The sequence below is a fragment of the Rhinoderma darwinii genome, chromosome 5, assembly GCF_050947455.1.
Source record: "Rhinoderma darwinii isolate aRhiDar2 chromosome 5, aRhiDar2.hap1, whole genome shotgun sequence".
Taxonomy (NCBI): Eukaryota; Metazoa; Chordata; class Amphibia; order Anura; family Rhinodermatidae; genus Rhinoderma; species Rhinoderma darwinii.
The window spans coordinates 340,053,090-340,075,868 of record NC_134691.1 but is presented as its reverse complement, the minus strand read 5'-3'; the positions used below and the strand labels follow the sequence as shown (position 1 = coordinate 340,075,868).

General features: G+C 42.1%; 1 protein-coding gene across 1 annotated transcript; it reads right to left on the bottom strand.

Annotated features, from left to right (window-relative positions):
- Positions 1-1,826: 1,826 nt before the first annotated feature.
- LOC142652223 (diamine oxidase [copper-containing]-like) lies at positions 1,827-21,566 on the bottom strand. Its single transcript, XM_075827819.1, has 5 exons — positions 21,458-21,566; positions 15,395-16,953; positions 6,848-7,136; positions 5,514-5,646; positions 1,827-3,596 (listed from the first exon to the last, which is right to left on the bottom strand). Exons 2-5 carry the CDS (start codon positions 16,932-16,934, stop codon positions 3,321-3,323), a joined length of 2,238 nt encoding a protein of 745 aa, XP_075683934.1. The 5' UTR covers positions 16,935-16,953; positions 21,458-21,566; the 3' UTR covers positions 1,827-3,320.
- Positions 21,567-22,779: the final 1,213 nt, after the last annotated feature.

The window sequence follows — 22,779 nt, the reverse complement described above, 5'->3', positions numbered from 1 at the left end:
CAAATTACCAACCCTGAATACCAGGGTAAAGCGTGGGGGACAACAACACCAAAACTGCAGCCAATGCATGTACTTCTCCCATGTATTAAAGGGACAGTCCTGTTTATGGTTTGCCAGTAGTTCCTCACAGATGCCACTAGGGGGAGCTTCATGCATTTATACAGCTCCCATTGACTTGAATGGCCGCTGTATAAATCTGTGCCGTGAGCAAGAAATAGGGGAAAAATTATTCGACATAGAAAACTTCCGAAAAGGGCGTAAAGCCCCAGTAGTGACCCGGCCCTTCACTAACAAGTCACAAAATAAAAAACTTTATTTATACATCTTAACCCCTTGCCACACGACACTGTACGTCTTTACGCAGGGGCAAAGTATGGAGCGGAGTCATAGGCTGAGCCCCTCCATACACTACGGGTGTCAGTTCCCCCAATCCTGTCCATTTAACCACTTAGATGCCGCAGTCAGTAGCGATTGCTGCATCTATGTTGTTAGAAAGGGGGGCTGGCCCCCTCCGACACTCCATTGGCCCCACACGACGTGATCATGGGGTGCCAATGGATGTCTTGGCACCTGGGGACCTAATGTAGGCTCCCGGGTCCGCTATCTTTCTGCTCCTATTAATATCCCTGCAGTGGGATATCAGGTGTATAATACAACTGGTACAAGTTATATATCAAACCTTGTAGCTTTGCATAATATTTTTTTTCAAAAAATATATACTTTAATCTCTTTGTGCAAATGGGCGTTACGTCCATTACGTCCTTATTGCGGTCTATTGACCGCTAAAGGGCAAATGGTATGTCCTGTGGGAGGCAATGGGCACAGAAACAGTGCCCGCGCCAGCCGTAGTGAGTGCCGTCTGTAATGCCGTGCCTTCGATTACACCGAGCATTATATGAGTGATTATTAGATCGCATTTTGATGCCCCCTAGTGGCACTAAAAGAATAGTTAATAACCGTTTAATAAAGTTCATTAGAAAACAAAAAAAGTGTTCACAGTAAAAATAAAATATGTTTTTCTTTAGCAAAAGTGTTAAAAAATAAAATAATACACATATACGGTATCGGCGCGATCGTAACGACCCCTTTAATAAAGTCATCACATTATTTAAAGAGGATCTGTCACTAGTTTATTAATTCCCTATCTCCTAACTAATCTAGTTCTAGGTGGTCCACAGCCGGAGATATGGCTATTTGAAGTGACCCCCCCATCCCTCCAGCCTCAGTCTCTCACACTGTGTGAAGCAGCTTCATGCTGATAGGACAGAGTCAGAGGCTGGGAGGAGCTCCACCTCAGGAGAATCGCTGGTGGTGACGCCCACTTGTCTAGTATAGCCTCATTTGCATATTTAGAAAAAAGTTCAGAACTTCAAATAAATCAAAATGATATTGAGACTTTACTCTTATACTACCCCAGATCACCAGTGATGTACTCGTAAACCCTGTTACTGCCCAGGACCACCACAGATAATCTGTTGGCACTTCTGCACATGGTGGGCACTCTGCTGGCTATGATGACGCTATTAACTGGGTCTTCTGATTACAATTGGGGTCAAGTAAAGGGTCTGTCCTTACGCTTCTCTAGTGATCCACAATATTGATTAATTGAAATTTAAAGGGCAAAAGGGTCTGAGACCCCCAATGAGCGCTGGAATGGGGGGACAGATCACTCAACTGAGCGCTTTGGGTCTGATTGTGTATTTCCGACTCTCCTGGAAGAGACAGGGTTAACCATGTATGGGACGTAGACTTCCTATATAATGACAACATTTTCTTTACCGCCTATTTAAAAAGAAAAATTCCCCTAAAATGTATTATACCAAGAATTATTCTCCAAACATGAATATTATTTATTATCTTAAGGTAACAACCAAATTTACATGAATTGATTAGAAACGTGATGGGCGCCGTTTATAACGGAATTGTCCATAACAACAAATCAGATCATTAACACATTCGGCCAAGTGTGAATAGAACGGCGGGATATGCGACAATGTTGGAGCCAATGGCGTCGCTAGACAAGAAGAAGCCCAACGGGAACAGGAGTTAAGCATGGCATGGGCTCATGGGGGGTGGGCATTGTAACCCTCTTGGGGGGCATTGTGGCAGACTTGGTAGTCAGTGTGTTTAACATGGGGCATAGGTGCATTGTTCCAAAAATGGGGGCATTATAGTTAGCATAAGGTGTTGTGACTGTCACGGGGGCATTGTGGCTATCATAGGGGCTTCTTCTCTGGCATAGGTGGCATTGTGGCTCTCATGGGGTCATTGCGTCTAGTCCATCGAGCATTGTATCTGATATAAGGGGAATTGTGGCTGTTGTGGGGGCATTGTGGCTATCATAGGGGCATCATGTGTGGTATTGGGGGCACTGTGGCTGTCATAGAGGCATCTTGTCTGGCATATGGGGCAATCTGGCTGTCATAGGGGCATCTTGTCTGGCAAAGGGAGGCATTGTGGCTGTCATGGGGGCATTGTGGCTCTCATAGGGGCATTTTGTCTGGCATAGGGGGCATAGTACCTGCCATAAAGAACATTGTGGCTGTAATAAGGGCATTGTGGCTGTCATAGGGGGCATCCTATCTGGCATGGGGACATTGTGGCTGCCATAAAGAACATTGTGGATGTCATGGGGCATTGTGGCTGTCGTGGGGCATTTTGGCTGTCGTGGGGCATTGTGGCTGTCATGGGGGGCATCCTATCTGTCATGGGGCATTGTGGCTGTCGTGGGGCATTGTGGCTGTCGTGGGGCATTGTGGCTGTCCTGAGGGTATGGCGTGTAAAAGTGAAGAGCCAAAGCTCTCTGGGTCTTTACCAATAAGTTGTTTGTGACTACAGAATAAGTTTGACTTCTTCGTTCAGCAGCCGGGCACCGAGGCCCGAGCACTGTAACTTCTAAACCTTTGTCCCGAAGTTCTCTTGGTAGCCGACTTTGCAGACATAAGTCATGGCCTGGAGGTCTGGTGGTAATATTGGGTCATATTCTGGGGGTATTATTTAGAGGGGTGCTATAAGCACATTTGATAGGGAAGAATATTTGAGGGTGGCGCTAAATATGGACAAATGTCTATGGAGAAATATTTTTGGATGACGCGGCCCAGTGTTCCCCAATGACCCGATAACTCTCCGGCGGTGTGACTGGATGTTACATATGTTGTTATATTGTGACTTTTGTGATTATATTGTTTACGCCTCCCCCAGTAATTTATTGCCGACTCTGGGAAATGCTGGAACGTTCATGGTCTGGAGTCGGCTCGATGATCTCCGGGACATCTCCATCCTCATCTTCAATGTCACGGTTTTAGGTGAATCCTCAGGATTCAGTCGGAGAAGTAAGTTCCGTTGTACCGGAAGGGTTTGTCCGACACACATTGACCAATGACGTCCGGAGTCCAACGTTGGATGTTCACTTTGGTGAAGCTTTTGTCCGTGGGTCTCACAATGACGGTGCTCCTGGTGGCCACGGATGGGTCCTCATCAAAAAAGTTGAAAGGTCGAAGAAAGAATCCCACTGAGTTCCCCGGCGTGGATGTGTTTGGGATGTCCTCAGCGTGGGGGATGTGGAGGAAGCCGACGGTCACCCAGGCAACAAGATCCTAAAAAATAATCAAAACAGAAGATCAGTAACTCCAATTTTGCTTGATTAGTGTTATTCTTGGGTAGAAAATGATGGACAGGTGACTACCGTCCTGCTTGTACCGCCAATATCATGTCCCAATTACACCTACCTGGATTGTTCCATATAGTTCCACAAGTGCTCCCATAACAGTGCCAGCCATACAGTGCCCCATAACAGTGCCAGCCATACAATGCCTCATAACAGTGCCAGCCATACAGTTCCCCATAACAGTGCCAGCCACACAGCGTCCCACAATGCCCACCACACAGTGCACCATAAGGTGCCGATATCGGGGCCTATACGCTGCGTAAAGGTACACAAGGTATCCGCCTTGGTGGCCGCATGTAATTCCGGGCAAAAAAAAGCACCAAATTGTGGTGCCATTTTTCACCTCGAATATTCTCTGTGGAGAACTGCAGCATTAGCCGGCCTGGTAGACGTTTCATCCCAGGAGACCGCTGCAGCCTGTGATTGGCCTGTGATTGGCTGCAGCAGCCGCCCTTGCCGGTTTTAGATCCCAATTGAATTCAATGGGGAAAAACCTGCAACAAAATACAAGCGATTTTGCAACTACAATTGATATGCTGCGGCTTAAAAAAACCGCATCGCAGGTCAATTTGTGTGCGGAATCTCCGCATATGATGTACGCAGCGTGTGGATGACATTTCTGGAAATCTCATCCACTCCTCTGCTAGTGTATTATGCTGCAGATTTTCCGCAACGAAATACGTTGTGGAAAATCTGCATTATTTACGTCACGTGTAGACTAGCCCTAAGACTGCCAGACACACAGGGCCGCTATAACAGTGCCAGCCACACAGGGCCCCTATAACAGTGCCGGACACACAGGGCCCCTATAACAATGCCAGCCACACAGGGCCCCTATAACAGTGCCAGACATACAGGGCCCCTATAATAGTGCCAGCCACACAGGGCCCCTATAACAGTGCCAGCCACACAGGGCCGCTATAACAGTTCCAGCCATACAGGGCCCCTATAACAGTGCCAGACACACAGGGCCCCTATAACAATGCCAGCCACACAGGGCCCCTATAACAGTGCCAGCCACACAGGGCCCCTATAACAGTGCCAGCCACACAGGGACCCTATAACAGTTTCAGCCACACAGGTCCCCTATAACAATGCCAGCCACACAGGGCCCCTATAACAGTGCCAGCCACACAGGGCCCCTATAACTGCCAGCCACACAGGGCCCCTATAACAGTGCCAGCCACACAGGGCCCCTATAACAGTGCCAGCCACACAGGGCCCCTATAACAGTGCCAGCCACACAGGGCCCCTATAACAGTGCCATCCACATAGGGCCCCTATAACAGTGCCAGCCACACAGGGCCCCTACAACAGTGCCAGCAACATAGGGCCCCTATAACAGTGCCAGCCATATAGGGCCCCTATAACAGTGCCAGCCACACAGTGACATCCATAGCAGTGCCAGTCACACCTTGCCCCCTCTAAGCACCAGCTGCGTGCGGCTCCACGTACTCTGTAATGGAAGATACACGTCCGCAGTCATTTATCAGGGAAGAGAGAACGAAGCGCCGTCTCATGACCGTCCTCAGGACACAGACAAACATGTCAGACTCGTCTATGTCTTGATGGTCGGGGCCGCATGATATTCTCGAAGACTTTGAGAAGACAATTGATGGCAAGGAAACCAAATAGAAGTTCCTCGACCACATCAAGTCCAATCTTCAACATGGACCAGACGTGATGAGAAGACCCAACGTATCGGACAAGGCAAATATTCTCAGAAACGAAGAAGAGAACAACTAGGAAAAAAATTGGGGGCGACCACGGAAATCGCGCTGGACACGTCACCGAGAAGCCTGAAGACCCGACCAGAAGACAAGAATAATACTATGACAGGACTTACTTTATTCACAATATCCTCATTGTTACGGATGAAATTCTCAAAATAGACAGCGGGGTCCCAGGGGTCACACTGGATATACATGCTGCTGCTGCTCAGCTCCGATTCCCTGTGTCGGGTCACCGCCAGGCTGTATCTATAAGTCAGATGGACATAAAGTGGGCACCGTGATCAGACAGACACATACACCACAAATATATCATGGTTGTTACAATGTATCAGTGCAGGTAAAATGTATACCTCATTGTCTAGACTTGATACAATTGTAACAACCCCTCAGCTGTGAGAAGTATTGATTCAGGACTGGTTTTCAGCCTCTGGCTGTAAACAAGTATGTTCCTATTCACTGATGCAATCAGAGATCTTGAAAACTGTAAAGCATTAAAACACAAATCCAATTAGAAAATGGCATAACTTGTCATCTTATATATATTTTCAAAAGTTTGTTTGAAGCCCGATTTTTCATTGGCTGCAGCGGTGGTCACATGGGATGAAGCGTCATCCAAGGAGGCCGGCCCTCTGACGTCATCCAGGCCGGCCTCCTGGGATGACGTTTCATCCATGTGACTGCCGCTACAGCCTGTGTAATTACGGGCCCATGGACTTCTATTGGCCACATGCACTTTCCTGTTTGCTTACGGGAAGGTGCCCGTGCCGTTGAAAAATATGGAACATGTCCTATTTCAGGCCCTAATTACGGCACAGGCGATGTCAGGGGATAGTCACTGTCCAGGGTGCTGAAAGAGTTAACTGATCGGCAGTAACTCTTTCAGCACCCGGGACAGTGACTACCGCTGGAGTTAATAGTATTAAAAGTTAACTTACCCAGAACTCCCTGCTTCTTCCTACAGTCCGGCCTCCCATACCGTAAGTCAACCTCCCGAGCAACGCCGTAAGTTATACATATATTAACTTCATTTACATACAGATGGACTGGCCCTTTAAGTTATTCTCTCATTAAAAGGAGAATTTAACCTAAAATCAGAGAGATATTTCCAAATATGACCTCTGAACAAAAAAAAACAAAACAGGAATTGAGCTTGTCTAAAATAAATGGCACTTAACAAATAGATAGTTGGGAGACTACTTTTACGTTTTTTGGTCTTCTCTTGAAAATCGACTCATTGGTACCATAAGGGTCGTGCAATAAACCACAGCCGTGAACTTGGGGGTTTGAGCTCATGTAATATGTTACAAGATGATTTTAGGTGTAGTTCTCCTTTTTAGCAAATTAACATTAAGATTTACTAATCCATTGTGTTTTCAGGTAGAGTGGGCTCCTCAGTTACTCCTCCTAAACAATATTCATTATCAGCTGTCAAAACTATCCCACTAACCTGGACCATGAGATTCCTTTCTCCTCGGCCCACATCCGGGGCAGCACGCTGTGGGCATGGGAGTTGTACTGAATTCTGTAGCTCTTCTGATGTCCCCATTTGTTCTTCTTGTTGGGGTTCTGGAACATTAGATACCGAGGGACATTAGATCCAAACTTAAAAGCTGCCTGACGCTCACTAGTTCTCGGGACGTGGTCCATCCGGGATTGGACAATAAAGTGATCAGGACTCCAAGGGTTTGTAATATTCTCATATTTCAGGTCAACAGTTTCAAAGCTGTTTTCAGTGCCTATAGAGGTAAACATAATATAACTGTAATAATACTTCCCCTATATACAAGAATATAACTACTATAATACTGCTGCTATATACAAGAATATAACTACTATAATACTGCCCCTATATACAAGAATATAACTACTATAATACTGCCCCCTATATACAAGAATATAACTACTATAATACTGCCCCTATATACAAGAATATAACTACTATAATACTGCCCCATATATACAAGAATATAACTACTATAATTCTGCCCCCTATATACAAGCATATAACTACTATAATACTGCTCCTATATACAAGAATATAACTACTATAATACTGCTCCTATATACAAGAATATAACTACTATAATACTGCTCCCTATATACAAGAATATAACTACTATAATACTGCCCCCTATATACAAGAATATAACTACTATAATACTGCCCCTATATACAAGAATATAACTACTATAATACTGCCCCCTATATACAAGAATATAACTACTATAATTCTGCCCCCTATATACAAGCATATAACTACTATAATACTGCTCCTATATACAAGAATATAACTACTATAATACTGCTCCCTATATACAAGAATATAACTACTATAATACTGCCCCTATATACAAGAATATAACTACTATAATACAGCCCCCTATATACAAGAATAAAACTACTATAATACTGCCTCCTATATACAAGAATATAACTACTATAATACTGCTCCCTATATGCAAGAATATAACTACTATAATACTGCTCCCTATATACAAGAATATAACTACTATAATACTGCCCCTATATACAAGAATATAACTACTATAATACAGCCCCCTATATACAAGAATAAAACTACTATAATACTGCCTCCTATATACAAGAATATAACTACTATAATATTGCCCCCTATATACAAGAATATAACTACTATAATACTGCTCCTATGTACAAGAATATAAATACTATAATACTGCCCCTATATACAAGAATATAAATACTATAATACTGCCCCCTATATACAAGAATATAACTACTATAATACTGCCCCCTATATACATGAATATAACTACTATAATACTGCCCCCTATATACAAGAATATAACTACTATAATACTGCCCCCTATATACAAGAATATAACTACTATAATACTGCCCCCTATATACAAGAATATAACTACTATAATACGGCTCCTATATACAAGAATATAACTACTATAATACTGCTCCTATATACAAGAATATAACTACTATATACTGCCCCTATATACAAGAATATAACTACTATAATACTGCCTCCTGTATACAAGAATATAACTACTATAGTACTGCTCCTATATACAAGAATATAACTACTATAATACTGCCCCTATATACAAGAATATAACTACTATAATACTGCTCCCTATATACAAGAATATAACTACTATAGTACTGCTCTTATATACAAGAATAGAACTACGATAATACTGCCCCCTATATACAAGAATATAACTATTATAATACTGCTCCTATATACAAGAATATAACTACTATAATACTGCTCCCTATATACAAGAATATAACTCCTATAATACTGCCCCTTATATACAAGAATATAACTACTATAATACTGCCCCCTATATACAAGAATATAACTACTATAATACTGCCTCCTATATACAAGAATATAACTACTATAATACTGCCCCTATATACAAGAATATAACTACTATAATACTGCCCCTATATACAAGAATATAACTACTATAATACTGCTCCTATATACAAGAATATAACTACTATAATACTGCTCCTATATACAAGAATATAACTACTATAATACTGCCCCTATATAAAAGAATATAACTACTATAATACTGCTCCTATATACAAGAATATAACTACTATAATACTGCTCCGATATACAAGAATATAACTACTATAATACTGCCTCCTATATACAAGAATATAACTACTATAATACTGCCCCTATATACAAGAATATAAATACTATAATACTGCCTCCTATATACAATAATATAACTACTATAATACTGCCCCCTATATACAAGAATATAACTACTATAATAGTGTCCCCTATATACAAGAATATAACTACCATAATACTGCCCCTATATACAAGAATATAACTACTATAATACTGCCCCTATATACAAGAATATAACTACCATAATACTGCCCCTATATACAAGAATATAACTTCTATAATACTGGCCCCTATATACAAGAATATAACTACTATTAGGGCATGACCACACATGGCGGAATTCCTCCGCAACTGTCCGCATCGATGCCGCACAGAATCTGCGTTGCAGATTCTGCAGCGGATCTGCACAAAATGTGCAGTACATTGATGCGGACTGGCCGCTGCGGACTGCAGGAAAAGTGCTTCCCTTCTCCCTATCAGTGCAGGATAGAGAGAAGGGACAGCACTTTCCCTAGTGAAAGTAAACGATTTTCATACTTACCGGCCGTTGTCTTGGTGACGCGTCCCTCTTTCGGCATCCAGCCCGACCTCCCTGGATGACGCGCCAGTCCATGTGACCGCTGCAGCCTGTGCTTGGCCTGTGATTGGCTGCAGCCGTCACTTACACTGAAACGTCATCCTGGGAGGCCGGACTGGAGACAGACGAAGGGAGTTCTCGGTAAGTATGAACTTATATGTTTTTTTACAGATACATGTATATTGGGATCGGTAGTCACTGTCCCGGGTGCAGAAACAGTTACTGCCGATCGCTTAACTCTTTCAGCACCCTGGACAGTGACTATTTACAGACGTCTCCTAGCAACGCTCCCGTCATTACGGGAGCCCCATTGACTTCCTCAGTCTGGCTGTAGACCTAGAAATACCTAGGTCCAGCCAGAATGAAGAAATGTCAAGTTAAAAAAGCAAGACGCATCCGCAGCACACATGACATGTGCATGACAGCTGCGGACTTCATTGCGGAACTTAGAATCTCCATTGAAGTCAATGGAGAAATTCCGCCATGAGTCCGCCACTGCTCCGCAACAGACAGAGCATGCTGCGGACACCAAATTCCGCTCCGCAGCCTATGCTCCGCAGCGGAATTGTACGCATCGTGTAAACGAACACTGCTAAATTAAAGTGAAAGTCAATGGAGAAACGGCTCCGCTGCGGATTAACGCTGCGGAGTGTCCGCAGCGGAATTTAAGTGGAATTCCGCCATGTGTGAACCCGCCCTAATACTGCCCCTATATACAGGAATATAACTACTATAATACTGCCCCTATATACAAGAATATAACTCCTATAATATTGCCCCTGCATTCAAGAATATAACTACTATAATACTGCTCCTATATACAAGAATATAACTACTATAATACTGCCCCTATATACAAGAATATAACTACTATAATACTGCTTCTATATACAAGAATATAACTGCTATAATACTGCTCCCTATATACAAGAATATAACTACTATAATACTGCCCCTTATATACAAGAAAATAACTACTATAATACTGCTCCTATATACAAGAATATAACTACTATAATACTGCCCATATATAAAGAATATAACTACTATAATACTGCCCATATATAAAGAATATAACTACTATAATACTGCCCATATATACAAGAATATAACTACTATAATACTGCCCCTATATACAAGAATGTAACTACTTTAATACTGCCCCCTATATACAAGAATATAACTACTATATTACGGCCCCTATATACAAGAATATAACTACTATAATACTGCTACCTATATACAAGAATATAACTGCTATAATACTGCCCCCTATATACAAGAATATAACTACTATAATACTGCCCCCTATATACAAGAATATGACTACTATAATACTGTCCCTATATACAAGAATATAACTAATATAATACTGCTCCCTATATACAAGAATATAACTACTATAATACTGCCCCTATATACAAGAATATAACTACTATAATACTGCCCCTATATACAAGAATATAACTACTATGATACTGCCTCCTATATACAAGAATATAACTACTATAATACTGCTCCTATATACAAGAATATAACTACTATAATACTGCCCCTATATACAAGAATATAACTAATATAATACTGCCTCCTATGTACAAGAATATAACTACTATAATACTGCCCCCTATTTACAAGAATATAACTACTATAATACTGCCCCCTATATACAAGAATATAAGTACTATAATACTGCCTCCTATATACAAGAATATAACTACTATAATACTGCCCCTATATATGAGAATATAACTACTATAATACTGCCCCCTATATACAAGAATATAACTACTATAACACTGCTCCTATATACAAGAATATAACTAATATAATACTGCTCCTATATACAAGAATATAACTACTATAATACTGCCCCTATATACAAGAATATAACTACTATAATACTGCTCCTATATACAAGAATATAACTACTATAATACTGCTCCTATATACAAGAATATAACTACTATAATACGGCTCCTATATACAAGAATATAACTACTATTATACTACTCCTATATACAAGAATATAACTACTATAATACTGCCTCCTATATACAAGAATATAACTACTATAATACTGCCCCTATATACAAGAATATAACTACTATAATACTGCTCCTATATACAAGAATATAACTACTATAAAACTGCCCCCTATATACAAGAATATAACTACTATAATACTGCCCCCTATATACAAGAATATAACTACTATAATACTGCCCCCTATATACAAGAATATGACTACTATAATACTGTCCCTATATACAAGAATATAACTAATATAATACTGCTCCCTATATACAAGAATATAACTACTATAATACTGCCCCTATATACAAGAATATAACTACTATAATACTGCCCCTATATACAAGAATATAACTACTATGATACTGCCTCCTATATACAAGAATATAACTACTATAATACTGCTCCTATATGCAAGAATATAACTACTATAAGGCTGGGTTCACACGTGGCGGAATTTCACTTAAATTCCGCTGCGGACACTCCGCAGCGTTAATCCGCAGCGGAGCCGTTTGTCCATTGACTTACACTTTAATTTAGCAGTGTTCGTTTAGACGAGGCGTAAAATTCCGCTGCGGAGCATAGGCTGCGGAGCGGAATTTGGTGTCCGCAGCATGCTCTGTCTGTTGCGGAGCAGTGGCGGACTCATGGCGGAATTTCTCCATTGACTTCAATGGAGAGTCAAAATTCCGCAATGAAGTCCGCAGATCTTATGTGTGCTGCGGAGCGTATTCGTTTTACTACCATGACATTTCTTCATTCTGGCTGGACCTATGTATTTCTAGGTCTACAGCCAGACTGAGGAAGTCAATGGGGCTCCCGTAATGACGGGAGCGTTGCTAGGAGACGTCTGTAAATAGTCACTGTCCAGGGTGCTGAAAGAGTTAAGCGATCGGCAGTAACTGTTTCTGCACCCGGGACAGTGACTACCGATCTCAATATACATGTATCTGTAAAAAAATAGATAAGTTCATACTTACCGAGAACTCCCTGCGTCTGTCTCCAGTCCGGCCTCCCAGGATGACGTTTCAGTCTAAGTGACGGCTGCAGCCAATCACAGGCCAAGCACAGGCTGCAGCGGTCACATGGACTGGCGCGTCATCCAGGGAGGTCGGGCTGGATGCCGAAAGAGGGACGCGTCACCAAGACAACGGCCGGTAAGTATGAAAATCGTTTACTTTCACTAGGGAAAGTGCTGTCCCTTCTCTCTATCCTGCACTGATAGGGAGAAGGGAAGCACTTTTCCCGCAGTCCGCAGCAGCTAGTCCGCATCAATGTACTGCACATTTTGTGCAGATCCGCAGCAGAATCTGCAACGCAGATTCTGTGCGGCATTGATGCGGACAGTTGCGGAGGAAATCCGCCACGTGTGGTCATGCCCTAATACTGCCCCTATATACAAGAATATAACTAATATAATACTGCCTCCTATATACAAGAATATAACTACTATAATACTGCTCCTATGTACAAGAATATAACTACTATAATACTGCCCCCTATTTACAAGAATATAACTACTATAATACTGCCCCCTATATACAAGAATATAAGTACTATAATACTGCCTCCTATATACAAGAATATAACTACTATAATACTGCCCCTATATATGAGAATATAACTACTATAATACTGCCCCCTATATACAAGAATATAACTACTATAACACTGCTCCTATATACAAGAATATAACTACTATAATACTGCTCCTATATACAAGAATATAACTACTATAATACTGCCCCTATATACAAGAATATAACTACTATAATACTGCTCCTATATACAAGAATATAACTACTATAATACTGCTCCTATATACAAGAATATAACTACTATAACACTGCTCCTATATACAAGAATATAACTACTATAATACTGCTCCTATATACAAGAATATAACTACTATAATACTGCCCCTATACACAAGAATATAACTACTATAATACTGCCCCTGTATACAAGAATATAACTACTATAATACTGCCCCCTATATACAAGAATATAACTACTATAATACTGCCCCCTATATACAAGAATATATCTACTATAATACTGCCCTCTATGGACATTAATATAACATTGATTGTGGGGAGGGGGAGGATTTCTCGGTGGTTTGGACTCTTGGTAGTGATTGTTGCAGGAATGATTTGTGTTATCTCTGATCAGTATCTTTGGACTTGCTTCATACAGACATTTCAGGGGTGTGGAGACTTTTGCACTTTCTTTGCTCCCTACAGATAAGATACGTCGGCACTTTCTACTTTCTACTTTCTACAGGAATCATTAGTAGCACAATTTATCACACATAATAATCGTGTTCTCACCTCAATGATGTTCTGGCGCACAGGGGATTGTATATAATGCTATTCCGTGAAACTTCACCGTACTGCGTAATTAATCTTATAATCTCAAAAATATTATTCATGACATATTGTATTAGATGTTTTATTGATCTAGATTTACTCCATTCACATCCAGAGCTGCATTTAGAATTCTAGTGCTATGAACAGGACAGTCAGAAAGTTTTAGTTAAAGAGGATCAGTCACCAGTTTATTAATTCCTTATCTCCTATCTAATCTATTAGGTGCTTTGCTGCTGATAACTACAGTGTGATTTGTTTTTCTTAAAACTTTTATTATTTTAAAAGTTATGTTCATTTTTATACATATTATATTTGTCTCTAGGAGATAGGGAATTAATAAACTAGTGACACATCCACTTCAAGTTATGAGGTCATATGACCATCTATGGAGACATATACCAAATGGAAGCCAATAGAACTATAACTGCAGCTCTGAATGTGATAGGAGTAGACAACACGACATAAAGAGCAGTTAAAGTACTTATTGACTGTTTCCAAGATGTTTTTATCCTATACTACAGAAAAATCAAACAAAAAATAATTGTATCTGCTGGATGTCTATACCCACCTTAAAGGGGTTGTCCCATCAGGACATCCCCTGTCTGTATGCCCTAATAGACCATATAATAGGTCTGCTTGGGACCCCGATATGTGCCAGATTGGAGAGCCACTCTTTATTAGGCTGGGTTGACATGGGTTATACAATCCTTTGGATACATGAGAAGAAATGTTTTTGAGGTTTTTTTACCACCCTTCAAAAATAAGGCCCTAGTCTTCCCCATAATGAGCATGGGTGCACGCACCAAAGACGCAAACCATGCAGCTGCTATGGGGCTCTTGGAAAAAGGGGGCCCATCCCTGGTTGGTCCCATACCGTTTGTTATTGGTGTCAAGAACCTGTGTAGGACTCCCCTCTCCAGAGGAAATGAATTGTTAGCAAGCTCCGGGTTGGGGAATTGGCCCAATGGTCATGGAAAGGGCGTGAAGGGAGAAACCAACACAAGGTCTTTTTGTGCTGGGTGGCAATGCCCAGCGTCATAATGGGGGACCCATTTTGATTTTTGCTGAGGAGCCCCTCTCTTATGTACTGTATGCCACTGATAATAAGATTCTATAAAGGGCTACAATATTGGGAAGAATATTTTTTATATAGATCAGATAATGATCAGAGCCATCAGACCACGTCTCACTATGATCCCGGTGAGCCTTAGTCTTCCCAGTACCGACCTTCAGTCTTCCCATATAACCCAGAGTAAAACTTTTTGCAGTGGTCACAAACATTGTTTTTGTCATGAAATCTAATATCCCGGCCTATCCAGGCTTTAACCCAACTCTACTCCTGTTTGCCGCAGTCTCTCATACCTGCAATGTCCAGGTCCACCTTATAGTTGATCAAGTGGGTATGCAGGTTCCCCAGGACGTGGTTGTAGACCCTACTTCCAGTGTGGAGGCCATCGGGGGTGAAGAAAGTTGCATGGATATACCCCGTGGCACTCACCTTAACCTCTATCGCTCCATTTTGGTAAAAAAGAAAGTCCCAAATATAGTCATAGTTATAGACGGTTGATGTTGTCCTCACCACCAGGACATGGTTCTCCACCCCAGCATAGAAACTGTAACCACCATTGTAGGTGCTGTCGAAATGTCTACGTAAGGGCAACCCTGTGGGCTGCTCAAAGATGCACAATGCGTTCTTATACCGAAGCGGCTTGTCTGTGTCGTAATAATTGTAGAGGTCCTGGTAAGTGGCCCCTTCAGGGCAGTCCACTCCTTTTGCCAACTCATAATGTACCGTTCCCATGCCCCATCCGGAGTCAATATACTTTGTCTGCATACCACCTGGTGAGACTCCACTATAGAAGGCTATCGCTTCCTGTATGCTGACCTCGTAGGCTATCCTCTCATTATTATACTGTATATCAAATATCTGCAGACCAGCCGATGGACGTATCCGGTAAGCAAAACTCCACCCTGTATACTCCACATAGTTGCCCAGAACTCGGTAACGTTTTCCTTGGGGTTCACATATTTTTGGTCCATGAATATCTGTCTTTGTTTTAAATTCCCCACGGGGCGTGAAGGTCGAATAGGGATCTTCTGTGTTATCTGGTAGTTGCAGCTTGGTCAGTTCGTTCTTCTCATACTTTTGAACCAGCTCCTTTACGCTATCGAAGTATTGGCCGTTATACCAGATCTTCTCGATGGTCCACTCTTTAGGGTTGAGTGAGCGATGATTGAGAAGAAGTTCTATTCCTATAGGGTGGAGGAAAAACCCTTCTACGTACCTCTGGAGCAATAACCATGACCGACGTTCTCCAGAATTCAAGCCGCGAGGAGCTATATCCGTGAAGCTAAGGCAACGTTGGGAGCAGTTGTAGAAGGAGAACCCTGAAGACTCCAGTAATATGTGGTTGAACTCTTCGGTGAGCTCCATCAGTCGTTTATAAATTTTTTCATACTCCATAAAAGTCATTGGTCGAGACTCAAATCTTATCGGCTTGTTCCCTTTAGGAGTTAGTGGCCGGTAATAATATGGATGAGGGAGGGGGCCAACAATGTATTCTGTGACATTGGGTTGAACCTGGTTTCCGAAGAAGATGACCACTTTGGCTTCTCTTTGAGGTTTGGGGCCATTGTTATCTAAAAAGTTCAGGACGTTCCGTTTTTTCGGTAAGTTGAGCTCCATCATAAAGATTGAGTTTTTGCCAAAATGACTTCTAATAGAGACCAATTTAAGCTGCTCCTGGTCCATGAGGAAACTCTGAACAGATGTCATCTCCTCTGAGGTCAGGTCCGAGAAGACAGAAGCCATATGTCGGCCCTTGGAAGATGACTTTGAGAAATGACTGGCTCTTATGACAGCCATTAATATCACCATCAGTAGGAGAGATTTCAGTTCCATTTTGTTGTCTGTGGAACGTCTACAAAAAGAAAGGGGCACAAATTTTAACAAGATGAAAATATGCATTTTAATTGAAAAAATTTAAGATTTCATCTTAAAAACTTTAAGATAGACAAAATATTTCTAAAGAACTTTTTCTGAGATGTGTGTGACTTCAGGACTACAGTCCAATGCCAAAATGTGGCACCCGGTCAGAATGCAGAACGTCCATGGATGAAAAAAATAGAACATTGGCAAAAGTTTGGGCACCGGCTCCAGTTGATTGAATTGAAGTCTTTTTGTTTTTTGTTTTTTTTTTGTCTCATTATTTATTAATTTTATTTTTATTTTCAGAACTGCTTTCCGAGAGCCAGAACTTTTCTATTTCTCCACTGACGTAGCCGTATGAGGGCTGATTTGTTGTGGCATAAGTTTTATATTTCAGTGGCACCATTTTGTGTTACATTTTGGCTTTCAATAATGTTTTTGTGGGGAAGACGGGAAAAAAAAAAAAGCAATTACACCATTGTTTTCTGTGCATTTATAAATAAAATATACATTTTATTCTACAGGTCATTACAATTGCAGCAATACCAAAAATGGATTGCTTTTTTTTATTTTATATTCTGTTCTGGGGTTCTTATTTATTTATGAGGTCTGGGGTCGGTATTCGTTTGGGGGTTTGGTCAGAGTTCTTAGTTTAGAGGTCTGGCCTGGGGTCTGTATTAGTTTAGGGGGTCAGGTCTGGGGTCTATATTAGTTTAGGGGTCTGGTCTGCGGTCTGTATTAGTTTAGGGGTCTGGTCTGGGGTCTGTATTAGTTTAGGGGTCTGGTCTGGGGTCTGTATTAGTTTAGGGGTCTGGTCTGGTATCTGTATTAGTTTAGGGGTCTGGTCTGGGGTCTGTATTAGTTTAGGGGTCTGGTCTGGGGTCTGTATTAGTTTAGGGGTCTGGTCCGGGGTCTGTATTAGTTTAGGGGTCTGGTCTGGGGTCTGTATTAGTTTAGGGGTCTGGTCTGGGGTCTGTATTAGTTTAGGGGTCTGGTCTGGGGTCTGTATTAGTTTAGGGGTCTGGTCTGGGGTCTGTATTTATTTAGGGGTCTGGTCTGGGGTCTGTATTAGTTTAGGGGGTCCAGTCTGGGGTCTGTATTAGTTTAGGGGTCTGCTCTGGGGTCTGTATTAGTTTAGGGGTCCGGTCTAGGGTCTGTATTAGTTTAGGGGTGTGGTCTGGGGTCTGTATTAGTTTAGGGGTCTGGCCTGGGGTCTGTATTAGTTTAGGGGTCTGGGGTCTGTATTAGTTTAGGGGTCTGGCCTGGGGTCTGTATTAGTTTAGGGGTCTGGTCTGGGGTTTGTATTAGTTTAGGGGTCTGGTCTGGGGTCTGTATTAGTTTAGGTGTCTGGTCTGGGGTCTGTATTAGTTTAGGGGTCTGGTCTGGGGTCTGTATTAGTTTAGGGGTCTGGTCTGGGGTCTGTATTAGTTTAGGGGGTCTGGTCTGGCGTCTGTATTAGTTTAGGGGTCTGGTCTGGGGTCTGTATTAGTTTAGGGGTCTGGTCTGGGGTCTGTATTAGTTTAGGGGTCTGCTCTGCAGTCTGTATTAGTTTAGGAGTCTTGTCTGGGGTTTGTATTAGTTTAGGGGTCTGATCTGGGGTCTGTATTAGTTTAGGTTGTCCGGCCTGGGGTCTTTATTAGTTTAGGGGTCTGGTCTGGGGTCTGTGTTAGTTCAGGGGTCTGGTCTGGGGTCTGTATTAGTTTAGGGGTCTAGTCTGGGATCTGTATTAGTTTAGGGGTCTGGTCTGGGGTCTGTATTAGTTTAAGTGGTCCGGTCTGGGGTCTGTATTACTTTAGGGGTCTGGTCTGGGGTCTGTATTAGTTAGGGGTCTGGTCTGGGGTCTGTGTTTAGTCTGGGGTCTGTATCAGTTTAGATGTCTGTATTTTTTTTAGGAAGTCTGGTCTGCGGTCTGTATTCATTTTAAGGTTGGGGGGTCATATGCACTATTTGTGATTTAAATACCACAGTTTGTGGGCGTGTCCTAAATAAATGGGCGGGGAATAAGGTAAAACATTTTTCTGGCCCCAATAGGCACATAGATATTGCAGGCTTGACGGCCGTTGTGAGAACCTTGGCTGCCATGGCAAACCATCGGCACTAGAAGGGGCCACCTACCTTTTTCAAACCACTTAGATGCCGTGGTCAATGGGTTAAAGGGATGGGATTATCTCCTGGCTGTTGCACAGGGGTGTGACTGTATATTACGGGTACGGGATGGGTCATATCAGGCTAAGCGCGATTACAGGTCCTTACGTTACAGATCTATAAAATGGCTTCATTGCAAGGGCCGTTAGTCTAAGACAGAAGTATTCCCGAACTTTATATATTATGTGACCCCTCAAGCCTCTTCTCAAATTCTGGAGGCCGATAACCATCAGTGAGTATAAAAACTGAAGCAGGAAAGAATTAGATAAAACAAAAAGGTCCAAAATCTACTTCAAGAAACAAAAAGTTTAGGTTTTGTATTGGCCTCCACTGGAATAGTATTGAAAATCAGTGGATATTTCTCCAACCTGCTGTGAATGGAAGACGACGAAGGAATATATCTTCACTAGACGACATACTGACTGACAGGGTGCCTAAACTTTTGCAACTGTCACATTTTTGGTTTATTTTTTCTACTATGCTGAATTTAGCAAATAAGCAGTAATATTGCATTACAATGTGCAGAAGTAGGTCATATTTAAAGAGACATTGAGCCAGCAGGGGGCAGCAATTAGATGTTTGATCCTAAGGGTATGTTCACACGCAGTACTAAAAAACTTCTGAAAATACGGAGTGGACTACCCTGAAGGGGCCACTTTCAGCCGTTTTTTTTAGCAACTCGCGTTTTTCGCTGCGTTTTTTACGGCCGTTTTTGGAGCTGTTTTTCTAGAGAGTCAATGAAAAACGGCTCAAGAAGTGACATGCACTTCTTTTATTCGGGCATCTTTTTATGCGCCGTTTTTAAAAAAATGAGGTGTAAAAAAACACCCGTCGGAACACAACGCCGTATTTCCCATTGAAATGAATGGGCAGATGTTTGTAGGCGTTCTACTACCGATTTTTTCAGCCATTTTTCAGGATGTTTACGGCCCAAAAAGCAGCTGAAAATAGCCCGTGTGAACATACCCTAACACAGAACCAGCAGAATTTTGAATGCAGCTCTGGATGCGACTGGAGAAAATACGATGTAACTTAAGATCAGTACAATCTCACATTGAGCCACTTCATATGCTTCATCAATCCAATCAATTCATTAATCATTCATCCAGGCGTCGGAGCCATAAAGGAAATATTGTGCTGATGAATTTAGTAAAACGCGATGATTACAGCGCATAATGTAATAGTTATATTCTAAAAACCGTGAAAAGGTCAAATTAGATTTCCAGGGTTATGTACCATCAATCTCATCTAAAGAAATGAATATGTAATGAAACGATTCTTATAAATTCTGTGCCCCAGAATTGTATTTTTTTTACGAAATTCTATTATTTCTCATCCTATTGTATAAAATGAAAATGTTCGATATAACTTTTAACAAACAACAACACAAAATTACAATCTGAGCAGCAAAATAATTCAGATCACAAAAATGTATTGTGTTACAAAAAAAAAAGATATTCCGCGTGAAAAAATATGATTTTGCGCAAATGTTTGTCATAAAATATTAGTCTGAAAATTCTATTATGTGTCACAAAATGAAATTCTGTATTACAAAATAAAAAAGTCATGTTTACAAATCTCCTTCCGGACTAGAATAATTCTGCATCCCAAAATAATTATCACAATTACCAAGTTCTATGATGAGTCACAAAATGTTATTGTCACAGAATTCAAATTTTTTCGATTTGCCAACAGAATGACTTTTCACCAAAAAAAATAATGTTACAAAATGAAATTGTGTGTTATCTGTGCACGAAATGATCATCTCGCTACAAAGGATTTGACTTTCCTGAACACTCCTCTTGTAGATTCCTCAGCGTCTATTATAAGTTACAATGTAATATTGTCACAAAATGAAAAAGTAATCCTAACAAATCATATGACTTTCCACAAAAGTAAAATTCGGAGTCACAAAATGTATATTTTTATCACAAAATGTGAATTGATTTTTTTCAAATGTCTTTGTCTGATAAGCCGGGACACGATAAGATTTGGTAAGTAGATAAATATGATCTGAGACGGTGATGAGATATCCAATGTCTCGGGGTCATGTAAATTGTAGGTAAACCATGAAGGTTGCATAGTGATACCGGTCTGAGCTGGGGCCCCTCTGCTGATGGGCCCCAGGGCGTCTGCATGGACTGCCTCTATGGTGATTACGCCTTTGGTATTGGGCGAGCCATGGAGTCTGTGCCATGATTACAACAATGATCATTCTATGTACCGTCCTCACCCCCGGCCTGTCTGGTGGGATTGTACGTGACAGCGCTGATTGTCGCCTCGTTCACGGCTGAGCCGGGAGAATGATGCTTTATGTGTGTAACATTGGCAGCCACCGGAGCCTGACTCACCTGCTGAGCTGATGCAGAACACACAGCCGCGTGCGGTTACCTGGCTCTTCCCCGTAGTCTGTTATCAGCACTGCAGCGTGAACTTATTATAAAGGGAGGGTGGGGGGCACTGTGAGTGACAGGAGGGAGAGGCCCAATGCCAGACACAGCGTACACCACATATATGGGAAGTGGCTATGAGAAATCCTATTTATGAACCTTGACTGCCAGACAAAAACACATAATGACTACAAACAGTCCATAAACCAAGAGCTGCAGGTCAGGGGCATCAGGACAGCAAAAGAAAAGTATGCCAGGAGCATTAGCCTTGTTGAGAAAAGGGCATAAGGACAAGCCCAAAAGACCATGCCAGGAGCATTAGGGCCCATGTAAAGACAAGGACATAAGGAAAAGTGCAGGAGACCATGCCAGGGGCATTAGGGCCCACGTAGATACAAGGGCATCAGGACAAGTGCAGAAGACTATGCCAGGAGTGTTAGGGCCCATGTAGAGGCAAGGGCATCCGGACAAGTGCAGAAGACCATGCCAGGAGCATTAGTGCCCACGTAGACACAAGGGCATCAGGACAAGTGCAGAAGACCATGGCAAGAGCATTACTGCCCATGTAGAGACAAGGACATAAGGACAAGTGCAGAAGACCATGCCAGGAGCGTTAGGGCCAACGTAGAGACAAAGGCATCAGGACAAGTGCAGAAGACAATGCCAGGAGCATTCGGGCCCACGTAGACACAAGGACATAAGGACAAGTGCAGAAGACCATGCCAGGAGCATTAGGACCCGCGTAGAGACAAGGGTATCAGGACAAGTGCAGAAGACCATGCCAGGAGCATTCGGGCCAACGTAGAGACAAGGGCATCAGGACAAGTGCAGAAGACCATGCCAGGAGCATTAGGGCCCACGTAGAGACAAGGGCATCAGGACAAGTGCAGAAGACCATGGCAGGAGCATTCGGGCCCACGTAGACACAAGGTCATGAGGACAAGTGCAGAAGACCATGGCAGGAGCATTCAGGCCCACGTAGACACAATGACATCAGGACAAGTGCAGAAGACCATGGCAGGAGCATTCGGGCCAACGTAGAGATAAGGGCATCAGGACAAGTGCAGAAGACCATGGCAGGAGCATTACTGCCCATGTAGAGACAAGGGCATGAGGACAAGTGCAGAAGACCATGCCAGGAGCATTCGGGCCAACGTAGAGACAAGGGCATCAGGACAAGTGCAGAAGACCATGCCAGGAGCATTCGGGCCCACGTAGAGACAAGGACATCTGGACAAGTGCAGAAGACCATGCCAGGAGCATTCGGGCCGACGTAGAGACAA